General features: G+C 42.3%; 1 protein-coding gene and 2 long non-coding RNA genes across 3 annotated transcripts; 1 reads left to right on the top strand and 2 right to left on the bottom strand.

Moving 5' to 3' along the window:
- The first annotated feature begins 1,695 nt into the window (after window positions 1-1,695).
- LOC125561249 lies at window positions 1,696-3,159 on the top strand. The gene is made up of 2 exons (XR_007307280.1): window positions 1,696-1,880; window positions 2,130-3,159. It is a non-coding gene; the product is annotated as an uncharacterized LOC125561249 (long non-coding RNA).
- On the bottom strand, window positions 1,988-9,964 carry LOC125561248. Its single transcript, XR_007307279.1, has 2 exons — window positions 7,427-9,964; window positions 1,988-2,462 (listed from the first exon to the last, which is right to left on the bottom strand). It is a non-coding gene; the product is annotated as an uncharacterized LOC125561248 (long non-coding RNA).
- A 306-nt stretch (window positions 9,965-10,270) lies between these two features.
- On the bottom strand, window positions 10,271-13,974 carry LOC5522300 (thioredoxin, mitochondrial). The gene is made up of 4 exons (XM_001642000.3): window positions 13,816-13,974; window positions 12,706-12,888; window positions 11,508-11,631; window positions 10,271-10,940 (listed from the first exon to the last, which is right to left on the bottom strand). The coding sequence occupies exons 1-4, from the start codon at window positions 13,827-13,829 to the stop codon at window positions 10,824-10,826; spliced, it is 438 nt and encodes a 145-aa protein (XP_001642050.2). The 5' UTR covers window positions 13,830-13,974; the 3' UTR covers window positions 10,271-10,823.
- Window positions 13,975-14,022: the final 48 nt, after the last annotated feature.

Here is a 14,022-nt window from a genome sequence, read left to right as displayed (position 1 = left end):
CCCCACCTACAACCACCTTCCCTCCTACACATAGTACATATACATACATACCCACATCCCTCTCACAAATTAAATCTTATTCTATCCTTACCACACAACATACCTACCCACTACTAACACCCAGCTCTATACATGTCACAACCCCCTTTCTCTCCCCCCTTCATACCTAGCTAACCACCCAAGTACCCCCCTACTCACATCACCCACACCCAACCACCCACCTACCCCACAACAAGCACCCCCTCATCCCTCACCCCACAAACAGCCCCATACCCACTTTACCCATACCACACCATCATACAACCCAGCACGATTATTCCAAGCCCCAACACAACAACAACACCCACCTAAGCCCCACACACCTGCACATACACTTCCCCCCCTCACACTTTCCTACACTCTCACCTAAAATATACACACCTAACACACCCTACACAAGCCAGACCCCTGCCAACACCAAAACCACACACCCCTTACCCCCCCCATGGCCACAACACTACTCACACTACAACACACCAAACCAACCACACCCTACAGCAGCCACTAGTCCTACAACCAGCGCTCCCTCCAACACCACATCCTACATACAGCCCAACCCCCCCCTCCCACCACACACTTATCTACCCCTCCACACATAGCCTACTACATACACACCATAGCATCATACAACTATACCAACCAACCCACAACACACCAGCCAGCCACACCCTACACCAGACACTACCCCACAACCAATTCCCCCCCCCCTACAAACACCTACATACAGCCCCCTCCCCCACCATACAAACATTTACCCCACAGCACATAACCCAGCTACAAACAACCACACCCTATGACCCACCCTACCTACCCACAAACCAACACCTTCCGGTCACCTAACATCATAACGATATATTATCACACACATTTACACCATAACCTCACAAATTTTAAATCGACCTCCGCACCACTACCATTTCTACACACACAGACCCATCACGCTAAATTATAAGCCTTATCTACTCCACATCTCCCTCACCACCACTCTTACCTATACACCGTACCAATTTTTTCCCCACCAACACAGCCATTAGCCATCTCCATACCACACCAAATTATTATTTTTTTGCTTTTTCACCTACCCACCACACACTACCACAACCTATTCTATAGTCCCACTTTATCTCTTCACCACCCTCCACCACCTACTAGTCGAACCTATCCACCTTTTCACCGTAATTACATTACTACCATCTCCACTATACATTACCTTACTAGCCATCCTTCACCATCACCCTCCAACATCACCATACCATATGATCACACCCACCTCACTATCACACCACTTTAGGCCCCTACGTCTTGGTACGAATACCCGATCCAAACCAAAAAGGAATCCTACGAGTCTCCTGTACCACACAGCATATCCACACCAATAAAAACAGTCCTTCTATAGAAGTACATTCCATCGACAACAAGCCACCATCTCCAGATATAGGCATAACGGCCTCAACAATGGCCGTAGGAAAACTTCCACGAGACTCCTACGTAACACACGCTACTGCCCTGAATATCCTCACCTGGCTCCTCACCAACACTCTATCCTCTCAGCGTATGCCACCCCGTCATCCTATCTAGCCTAGAACACTTCAAAAATATTCCCGTACAACAATATAGCCATTCATTGTATTCATCCGCCATATTTTACCAATTTTGTAAACCAAACCGCAACCTAGTTAATAAATACCCGGATGTACAATAACCGGAACCGGAAACAGCGATATCTATTTTCATCTAATACTCGTATAACCACGAGCGCAATCCCCTCATAACCCCCCACTTCGCTGCATACGGAATACCTCCAAGACACGCAATCTAAGCTCCGCCAATACACATCTCGGGTATGTACACCCTCCTTTCCACACATCCTATATACTACACACCACATCACGACATCCGTATTCTCTCCCCTTCCAGCTACATGCATAAGTTCCCACACTTATTTATCATTTAGTCCACCACATACAGCCACTAACCAGGACCATCACATGCACCATTTTGTCCACTACACACTTCCCCCTCCTATCTTAGCCTCTATCCACTTTTTTCTCTTTACCTCATTCCCCGGCGCGCTACCTTTTACTTTTCAGACCAAGCCATGCACTCAGCCGGAGCCAGGCGCTACACAGGTTTGGCCATTGCATGCACCACGCTACACTAGAGGCATTACTAACGAGCGTGTAGGGGCGGGTGATGAGGGCCTTATCATTCGAAACACGTTTCATATACGAATCATCTCCCTAGTTTTTTCCCCTTTTACTCCCACCATCATCGCCGGTTTTCCCCTAGCTTTCCCCTAAGTCCCCCCGCTTTCATCTCTAGGTTCGTATATGACCAACCAATAGACCTCGCCCCCTGAAGAGAAGTCTTGGTTGGCGTTATATGCCTTTAGTTCTACATTTCGCAGAGCTCTTTGAAATGACCTACACACTTTTGTCTTATTGGTTTATTTTGTTATGCCCATTTTACATATACATGCCGGTTGTTTTCTCCGTGCCTTTGCCTTTTCCCCTTATCTCTTACCACCGATTATCGCTTCATCTGGGGAAAACTATCCTTCCTGTCTTGTTAACGTTTCAGCGTCATCTCCACTCTCACCACGCTCCCTTTGTCGCCTCCCGCGCCCCTACTTCATCTTCTTCTCGCCGTTCTACTAGCATCAATTTCCATTGTCCGCAATACACCCTTTCACCGCTACAGAATTTTTTATCTTTTCTCGGCGTTTCCGCAACACTCATTCGGTCTCTGTTGTTGTTTAATTTCGCCTGTCAGTCATACCATTTACACACTTCATTAGATACATACCTCCACGCATACCTAACCCCCCCCCCTATTACCGCTCACCATTTCCTCCCTACAATCCAAACACTTTTCTTTCTCTTATCCTACACATTACTTTCCCACCCTACACACAACACACTTTCCCATAAACACTACACAGTCTTTTCACAATATCCCTGCTTATCATTCTGTTCACACTCACATTATCCCCCTTTATCAGATTTTATTAATGCCGCCGACCTCTTCACATCCGCTACACAACACTAGCAACAAGCTTCCGATTTTAACTGTTTTAATCCCCAAATAATACCATATTTACTAACCACCTTCTCTACTAAACAAAAAAAACCCTTTATTCATAACTCTCATGTCGTTTTATTATCAACCCCATCTCTCATAACAACCTTAACCCGTAGTCTCATAACCCATAATCTTAACCACCCGAACATAACCTTACACAATAACTTCTCCGTTTATTAAATCATTTAAGATTTGATTTACATTCTTTCCTGTAGAATGATTTTGTTCCGATACACAACTTTAAGCTGGTTTCCGCTTTGTTAATTGCTTCACTTACGGTTTATTCATCGAATCAGGCACGAGGCAACTCGAGTTTTGACAAACAATTGTCTCCGTTCCTATAACACATACGACCTCATTATGAATGGGGGAGATCTGTTAGATCCGTTTTGCATTCTTTTCTGGAGAATGATTTTGTTCTTATACGCAACTCCAAGCTAGTTTCTGCTTTGTGAATTGCTTTACTAACAGTTCACTCATCGGGTCAGGCACGAGGTCACTCGAGTTTAAACAAGCAATTATCTCCGTTCCTATAACACGTGCGGCATCATTCTACACTCTAACCTTTTGCCATCGCTGTTGGAGCCCTTTGTCTCTCATGTGGCTCCATCAATACGCATATTTTCCGTGCGGGTTCGCATCATTCACCTGAACTTATCTATTTCATAGTAACGCATCGGCTTGTGTCAAGGCGTTCGTTCGTTCTAAATTTGGTCGCATAATTCACTTACCGTATATGCATAAGTGCTACGTCACTTCCGTTCTATTCTTAACCCATAAAAGTTAGTTTTCTTTGTTTTCTTTAGTCTCATTATATTATTTCTTATAATATTTCTGCGCTACAATTTATTTTACAATTACTTTCGCTGTAACAGAAACTATTCTATCATTTTTGGTGGATTTTTCGACACCTTTTGTACATATTTCCTGTTCATTTTTTACATCATTTAGGCATTATATTCATACTCCATATCGTCATAGTAACGATCATGATATACTATTTCATACCTAATAGTTCCCACAACTACACCTACTCCACATCTCCCTCACCACCACTCTTACCTATACACCATACCAATTTTTTCCCCCACCAACACAGCCATTAGCCATCTCCATACCACACCATATTAGTACTAATTTTTTCTTTTTCACCTACCCACCACACACTACCACAACCTATCCTAGTCCCACTTTATCTTTCCACCACCCTCCACCACCTACTAGTCCAACCTATCCACCTCCCCACCGTAATTACCTCACTACCATCTCCACTCCACATCACCTTACTAGCCATCCCTCACCATCACCCTCCAGCATCACCATACCATACGATTACACCCACCTCACTACCACACTACTTTAGGCCCCTACGTCTTGGTACGAATACCCGATCCAAACCAAAAAATTCGCATCATTTACGTGTACTTATCTCTTTCATGGTAACGCATCGGCTTGTGTCAAAGCGTTCGTTCTTTCTAAATTTGGTCGCATAATTAACTTACCGAATATGCATAAGTGCTACGTCACTTCCGTTCTATTCTTTATCCTGAAAAGTTAGTTTTCTTTGTTTTCTTTAGTCTCATAATATTATTTCTTATAATATTTCTGCACTACAATTTATTTTACAATTACTTTCGCTGTAATAGAAACTATTCTATTATTTTTGGTGGTTTTTTGTACACCTTTTGGACATATTTCCTGTTCATTTTTTACATCATTTAGGCATTAGATTCATACTCCATATTGTCATAGTAATGGTCATGATATACTATTTCATACCTAATAGTTCCCACAACTACACCTACTCCACATCTCCCCCACCACCACTCTTACCTATACACCATACCAATTTTCCCCCACCAACACAGCCATTAGCCATCTCCATACCACACCATATTATTACTAATTTTTTCTTTTTCACCTACCCACCACACACTACCACAACCTATTCTATAGTCCCACTTTATCGTTTCACCACCCTCCACCACCTACTAGTCTAACCTATCCACCTCCCCACCGTAATTACATTACTACCATCTCCACTCCACATTACCTTACTAGCCATCCCTCACCATCACCCTCCAACATCACCATACCATACGATTACACCCACCTCACTACCACACCACTTTAGGCCCCTACGTCTTGGTACGAATACCCGATCCAAACCAAAAAGTTATGTACCATACGGGGAAAGTGCTGTATCACAATCTGTGATCCCAAGACGTACCCCCTCCCACACCTTACCTCCTTTCCACTTTTCCTCTGATAACAACACACAACCCCCCTCCCTCCCACATTGCTTACACTCATCATTATAATCTCTCCACAGCCTCCACCCGCCGTCGCTATGGCACAACAGTACCTATTGTACGCCCACACGTGTTAACCACTACTGCCACAACCCAATCCACCCACACGCCCACACTCTACTCTAACACCTCAACACCCAACACCCCTTTTCATACAGACCCCTCCCACATTGAAGATGATATTTCACTCCAACATGCCTCACCCCCTCACACAACATCTCCTAACCATAATTCTCTTGACGACCTCTCCCCTATGCAACTCGATGCCCTACTATCTATCTCCCCCCCACCCAGCCCTAGCCACCAACCTCATAATACACTACAGTTCCCCCCGAGCTCCCCGATCCCCTCCACCACACCGCCACACTTCCCACCTACTCCCACACCTAGCCACACTAACACACCTCACCCCCAAACCCCCTACTACCCACACCCCCACTGCACCACACTGCACCCCCTCCCACCACACCTCACCGCCCAGCCCTCCTCCCCACACCTACCACTAAACGCGCCCTACTACCCACACCCTCCCATACCCACCTCACACCACTAGCACACTCCTCACCTGTACCCCACACCCCTCACCCCACCTACACACCTCAACTACACCCCAACATGCCACTACCACCACCCCTAGGCATACAGACCCCCACACTATCCCACTCCCCCAACACCACACGCCCAAAAAACACACAACCACCCCACCTACAACCACCTTCCCTCCTAAACATAGTACATACACATACATACCCATATCCCTCTCACAAATTAAATCTTATTCTATCCTTACCACACAACATACCTACCCACTACTACCACCCAGCTCTATTCATGTCACAACCCACTTTCTCTCCCCCCTCATACCTAGCTAACCACTCAAGTACTCCCATACTCACATTACCCGCACCCAACCACCCACCTACCCCACAACAAGCACCCCCTCATCCCTCACCCCACAAACACCCCAATACCCACTTTACCCAAACCACGCCATCATGCAACCCACCACGATTATTCCAAGCCCCAACACAACACCTACACCCACCTATGCCCCACACACCCACACATACACTTCCTTCCCCCCCCCCTCACACTCTCCTACATTCTCACCTAAAATATACACACCTAACACACCCTACACAAGCCAGACCCCTGCCAACACCAAAACCACACACCCCCCCCCATGGCCACAACACTAATCACCCTACAACACACTAAACCAACCACACCCTACAGCAGCCACTAGTCCTACAACCAGCGCTCCCTCCAACACCACACCCTACATACAGCCCAACCCCCCTCCCACCACACACACATCTACCCCTCCACACATAGCCTACTACATACACACCATAGCATCCCACGACTATATCAACCAACCCACAAAACGCCAACCAGCCACACCCTACACCAGACACTACCCCACAACCAATCTCCCCCCCCCCTACAAACACCTACATACAGCCCCCTCCCCAACCATACAAACATTTACCCCACAACACAAAATCCAACTACAAACGACCACACCCTATGACCCACCCTACCTACCCACAAACCAACACCTTACGATCACCTAACATCATAACGATATATTATCACCCACATTTACACCATAACCTCACAAATTTTAAATCGACCTCCGCACCACTACCATTTCTACACACACAGACCCATCACGCTAAATTATAAGCCTTATCTACTCCACATCTTCCTCACCACCACTCTTACCTATACACCGTACCAATTTTTTCCCCACCAACACAGCCATTAGCCATCTCCATACCACACCAAATTATTATTTTTTTGCTTTTTCACCTACCCACCACACACTACCACAACCTATTCTATAGTCCCACTTTATCTCTTCACCACCCTCCACCACCATCACCCTCCAACATCACCATACCATATGATCACACCCACCCCACTACCACACCACTTTAGGCCCCTACGTCTTGGTACGAATACCCGATCCAAACCAAAAATGAAATGACCTACACACTTTTGTCTTATTGGTTTATTTTGTTATGTCCATTTTACATATACATGCCGGTTGTTTTCTTCGTGCCTTTGCCTTTTCCCCTTATCTCTTACCACCGATTATCGCTTCATCTGGGGAAAACTATCCTTCCTGTCTTGTTAACGTTTCAGCGTCATCTCCACTCTCACCACGCTCCCTTTGTCGCCTCCCGCGCCCCTACTTCATCTTCTTCTCGCCGTTTTACTAGCATCAATTTCCATTGTCCGCAATACACCCTTTCACCGCTACAGAATTTTTTATCTTTTCTCGGCGTTTTCGCAACACTCATTCGGTCTCTGTTGTTGTTTAATTTCGCCTGTCAGTCATACCATTTACACACTTCATTACATACATACCTCCACGCATACCTAACCCCCCCCCCTATTACCGCTCACCATTTCCTCCCTACAATCCAAACACTTTTCTTTCTCTTATCCTACACATTACTTTCCCACCCTACACACAACACACTTTCCCATAAACACTACACAGTCTTTTCACAATATCCCTGCTTATCATTCTGTTCACACTCACATTATCCCCCTTTATCAGATTTTATTAATGCCGCCGACCTCTTCACATCCGCTACACAACACTAGCAACAAGCTTCCGATTTTAACTGTTTTAATCTCCAAATAATACCATATTTACTAACCACCTTCTCTACTAAACAAAAAAAACCCTCTATTCATAACTCTCATGTCGTTTTATTATCAACCCCATCTCTCATAACAACCTTAACCCGTAGTCTCATAACCCATAATCTTAACCACCCGAACATAACCTTACACAATAACTTCTCCGTTTATTAAATCATTTAAGATTTGATTTACATTCTTTCCTGTAGAATGATTTTGTTCCGATACACAACTTTAAGCTGGTTTCCGCTTTGTTAATTGCTTCACTTACGGTTTATTCATCGAATCAGGCACGAGGCAACTCGAGTTTTGACAAACAATTGTCTCCGTTCCTATAACACATACGACCTCATTATGAATGGGGGATATCTGTTAGATCCGTTTTACATTCTTTTCTGGAGAATGATTTTGTTCTTATACACAACTCCAAGCTAGTTTCTGCTTTGTGAATTGCTTTACTAACAGTTCACTCATCGAGTCAGGCACGAGGTCACTCGAGTTTAAACAAGCAATTATCTCCGTTCCTATAACACGTGCGGCATCATTCTACACTCTAACCTTTTGCCATCGCTGTTAGAACCCTTTGTCTTTCATGTAACTCCATCAATACACATATTTTCCGTGCAAATTCGCATCATTCACCTGAACTTATCTATTTCATAGTAACGCATCGGCTTGTGTCAAAGCGTTCGTTCGTTCTAAATTTGGTCGCATAATTAACTTACCGAATATGCATAAGCGCTACGTCACTTCCGTTCTATTCTTAACCCATAAAAGTTAGTTTTCTTTGTTTTCTTTAGTCTCATTATATTATTTCTTATAATATTTCTGCGCTACAATTTATTTTGCAATTACTTTCGCTGTAACAGAAACTATTCTATCATTTTTGGTGGATTTTTCGACACCTTTTGGACATATTTCCTGTTCATTTTTTACATCATTTAGGCATTATATTCATACTCCATATCGTCATAGTAACGATCATGATATACTATTTCATACCTAATAGTTCCCACAACTACACCTACTCCACATCTCCCTCACCACCACTCTTACCTATACACCATACCATTTTTCCCCCACCAACACAGCCATTAGCCATCTCCATACCACACCATATTAGTACTAATTTTTTCTTTTTCACCTACCCACCACACACTACCACAACCTATTCTATAGTCCCACTTTATCTTTCCACCACCCTCCACCACCTACTAGTCCAACCTATCCACCTCCCCACCGTAATTACCTCACTACCATCTCCACTCCACATCACCTTACTAGCCATCCCTCACCATCACCCTCCAGCATCACCATACCATACGATTACACCCACCTCACTACCACACTACTTTAGGCCCCTACGTCTTGGTACGAATACCCGATCCAAACCAAAAAGTAACGCATCGGCTTGTGTCAAAGCGTTCGTTCGTTCTAAATTTGGTCGCATAATTAACTTACCGAATATGCATAAGTGCTACGTCACTTCCGTTCTATTCTTAACCCATAAAAGTTAGTTTTCTTTGTTTTCTTTAGTCTCATTATATTATTTCTTATAATATTTCTGCGCTACAATTTATTTTACAATTACTTTCGCTGTAATAGAAACTATTCTATTATTTTTGGTGGATTTTTCGACACCTTTTGGACATATTTCCTGTTCATTTTTTACATCATTTAGGCATTATACACATACTCCATATTGTCATAGTAACGGTCATGATATACTATTTCATACCTAATAGTTCCCACAACTACACCTACTCCACATCTCCCTCACCACCACTCTTACCTATACACCGTACCAATTTTCCCCCACCAACACAGCCATTAGTCATCACCATACCACACCATATTATTATTATTATTTTTTTGCTTTTTCACCTACCCACCACACACTACCACAACCTATTCTAAAGTCCCACTTTATCTTTCAACCACCCTCCACCACCTACTAGTCTAACCTATCCACCTTTCCACCGTAATTACATTACTACCATCTCCACTCCACATTACCTTACTAGCCATCCCTCACCATCACCATCCAACATCACCATACCATACGATTACACCCACCTCACTACCACACCACTTTAGGCCCCTACGTCTTGGTACGAATACCCGATCCAAACCAAAAAACCATATGATACCTATGAGTACACACCGCCATCAGCCGATCCTTGAGATGCCCCTGTGTTTTATTATTTTTACAAAAATGAAATAATAAGCCTGTCACAAGAATCATCTGAATTAATTAACATACAGATATTTTCCCTTGCACTTTATCCACGACCTTTTGAACCCTGGGGGAGGCCAGAAAAGTAGACTGGGGTGATCATCCTATCTTTTAGGGTAAAGAAATTTCAACCTACTCCTGTCCTTTAGGGGATGTTGAAGGATTTTTTTTTAATTCTGCTATCTCTTAGGGTATAAAATTTAATCAACTGCTATTCCTGAGGGCTGTTAAACGGTTTTTCCGATTCTGCTATCTCTTAGGGTTAAAACTTCCTTCAACCACACCCAATTTGCAATCTCTTATGGGTAAGAATTTATGTTGAACACACCCAAAACGCATCCCTTAGGGTTAAAACTGATTTTGCCGACGATCACCCCCATCTATTTTATTGGAGTCCCCCCTTGGGCTCTGAACAGTTTCTGTGACCTCTCCTTATAGAAACATGAAAAAACTCTTATAAACAATTATATCAAAATGCTGTACATGTTTTTTTTTTATTAAGCTTTGGTAAGCTGTTCTATGAAGTGTCTTATTTGTGGTGGCTCAACAACTCCTTCAAACTTATTGATAACTTTGCCGCCTTTCATGCCTATCACTGTAGGCACTGCATTAACCTGAAAACAAAACACAAATTTAATTAATTATACTGCTATGCATGCTACTGTGGCCACCACGAGTTTTTTAAGTTAGGCATTAGCATGCAAGAATCACACTTGATTAACACAAACTTAATTAAAAGATGATTTTATAGTGTTCTAATGCACACTGAAGCCAAGCTTCTTCTATATATGCCAAGCTGGTTGGCTAGTGAATTTGGTTTCAATCAAATAACAGGGGTTTCATTAGGCCCTGGCGGCCGTATGAAGCTCCGGCTATTTTCCATCGAGCACCGGCTACTTTTTTTTAAAGTTGACTTAAGTTTAAATTGAACTAAAAAAGTAAAATAACTTCCACCCCTTACTTATCAATCTCCAATGCCTACTCTGAAAGTTAATGAAAGCCCTGAAATAATACATTTCTTACATTCTTAAAACCTATTTCACAAAACTCAATGTGGCCACAGTGTAGTGCCATTGCACTGTTAGTACTCATCATGCGCATTCCTGTTTAGACAGCATTGGTTTTGTTATCTGTTTCAAAATACACATATTAAAAAAATAAAACATCATAAAAACACTTACCCCAAAATTAAATGCCAGCTCTCCCATGACATCAATATCTACCTTGGCAAGATCTACTTTCCCATCCTGTTCAGCAATAATTGCATCCAGCCTTGGAGTAAGCACTTTGCAGGGATTACACCAGCTATCAAAGGTAAAATGGATAAACTGAGATTGTAGTACTCTGTGCATGGGGATATTTTATATATCAAATACTTAGAGCATAAAGGTGAGAGGAAACATGTGACCGCAACTGATCCTTTATGTTACGAACATTGAAAATACAAAAAAGAACGTTGATTTAAATTGAACGGATTAGATAGTTTAGACAATTGTTTAGTTGAGTTACCACAGCTTCCTCTATTTTGAGCACAGCCGCCCTCTCCTATGATTAGACTGATAAGATTTATTGTAGTTTACGCATTTCCCTTTGAGTAAGAGTTTAGGAATGAGGCACGTCCTACTTTAGGACACGTCCCACCTGCCTATAAATTATAGTACCCATTTAGCAATCTTTAAGAGTTGAGCAGAGAAACCGAAGAGAGAAGAGTTGAGTTGAGAGCCAGAGAAGCCGAGTTAGAGAAGTCAGAGTAAAGTTTGAAGAGTTACAAGCCTACTTGGAGTTGTATTTCTTTAAGCCCCGGAGACGAGATCAGACGTAAGTTGAATTTGTAAATATTGATTTAGCCTTTTTGCGATTTACAGAACTGCCTGTAGTCCTTAGGTTTTTATCCTAAATTTGTGAATTGTTAATTACTTCATAGTTATCACTGCATGTGTTCGATAGTTGGACGAGTTGATTGTAGTAAACGCTGTTAAATCAAGCTTGGATGGCTGTTCTACACTGTGGTTGACACTAAAACGAGCCCACTGCACACTTCCCACAAGTCGCTGCTTTGGAACCGCTTACACTTTAAACTATCAGAAGCATACAATCATATTATTTGGAAATAATAATTTGAGGACTATGCATAATACTTTGATAAATTAATATTTCTTTATATACTTTTATCTTTTGCAGGATGGTAGACAATATTTTATTGCCAGTTTCAACTCTCTTATATATTTCTGCTATAATGGCATAAAAATTCCTATTATATTTGGATGGGGAAGTCAATTTATGCCTTACCCCCCCCCCCCCCCCCCCCCTCCTGCCAATAATTTTTAAACTGGGGGCTTTAGATGGGAAAGTTAATGAGTAGTTCTTTTCATCACATACTTTGCGTGAAAGTCCACAACAGTAGGCTTAGTTGCCTGGAGGACTCTTTTATTGAAGTCTTCCTCATCCTTGATGTCAAAGGGTGCACGGTAAACTGATGTTGTGGTGATGTGAGCACATGTCCCTGAGTAATATTGCGGAGAGTACAGAGCCCGGTGATGGGATGTCAGGCGGTGTGCCATCCTGAAAATCAGAAATAAAAGATTATTGCTTGTAGGCCTTCCCCAGTTATGTTGAGCAGGCAGATGGAAAGACAAACTGCAACCACTTAAGGATAAATGAAAAACTACTTGAATCTGCGCTATCATATTAGTTTGGGAACTATCACGTTTTGTAAATCAAGTCTAAAATAATAACTAAATTCAAATGACTGTTTTTGGAGTTTCATTTTGACTTTTTGCTCAGTCTAAGCCTACTAGTTGAGATACAAGAAAAGAAAAAAGGTAGAAAGGTCAGTTGTCTGAGAAGAAAACACACATGACAGTTACAGTGATCTTTCAAGACCCAACAAACAATGTTGTGAATTCAAACCCATGAAAAATTTGCTGCTGCTGAAAATTTTGGCAAGTTACTTTTTTCTTTAAGGGAGGTGGTGTTGATTTGAAGAGGGACCCTGTTTTTAAGTATTTCACACCATATTAGGATGGGAGGCACTAAAACAAGTATCAACATAATTTCTCACATCTTTTTTTGCACTTCTAGACTAGTTATAAGTAAGTACACAAAACGTCTTCAACTTGAAAACCTGACTTTTGGACTTAAAAAGACAAACTTACTCATGCAGAAAGGCAGCAAAAAACTTGGGATCGAAGAATGCCCTTTCCCTCTTATTATTATTAAGCTATATATACTGCAGAAATGTTTGCGATCAACCCTGCGATCAACCCAGCGACAGCAAATATATGTACACCCAACAAAGTAGTTATATCACCGAACGGTGTACACTTCTTACGAAACGACTTGTACCAGAGTGTACAACAGTGTATTACAGTACATAACTTAAACTCTTGATAAGAATTCGCATGAACTGAACCGTGTTAAAAAAGAATAAACTAAGAAATCATTTAAGGTTCTACTTAGCGTTTCCCTCTCTCGTCCAACCTGTCTTACCTTAGAAAAGACATGAAGAAAGGGTTACCAAGGAAATCCGAAGAATGGACTACACAAGTTGGTGTAAACACACGCTATCGGGGTGTACTTGGTAGAATTTTTATCTGCTTCCCTATCGAGCTTGAACAATAAAATATCCCTAAATACTGAAACAAGAAGTATCTAGCTGCTACGTTGAAATGGCCAGCGGCTTCAAGACCAATTCAT

Source organism: Nematostella vectensis, chromosome 3 (assembly GCF_932526225.1).
Source record: "Nematostella vectensis chromosome 3, jaNemVect1.1, whole genome shotgun sequence".
NCBI lineage: Eukaryota > Metazoa > Cnidaria > Anthozoa > Actiniaria > Edwardsiidae > Nematostella > Nematostella vectensis.
Note: the sequence above shows the minus strand (reverse complement) of the source record. Positions and strands in the feature narration are given on the sequence as shown.

Bases quoted from the DNA above. Each gene is read 5' to 3' on its own strand.
- LOC5522300 (XM_001642000.3), bottom strand. The intron at 11,632-12,705 runs GTATGTGATGAA...TACCTTTGATAG, and splicing joins GTTGTGGACTTTCACGCAAA to CTGGTGTAATCCCTGCAAAG. The intron at 10,941-11,507 runs GTAAGTGTTTTT...TTTTGTTTTCAG, and splicing joins AGCTGGCATTTAATTTTGGG to GTTAATGCAGTGCCTACAGT.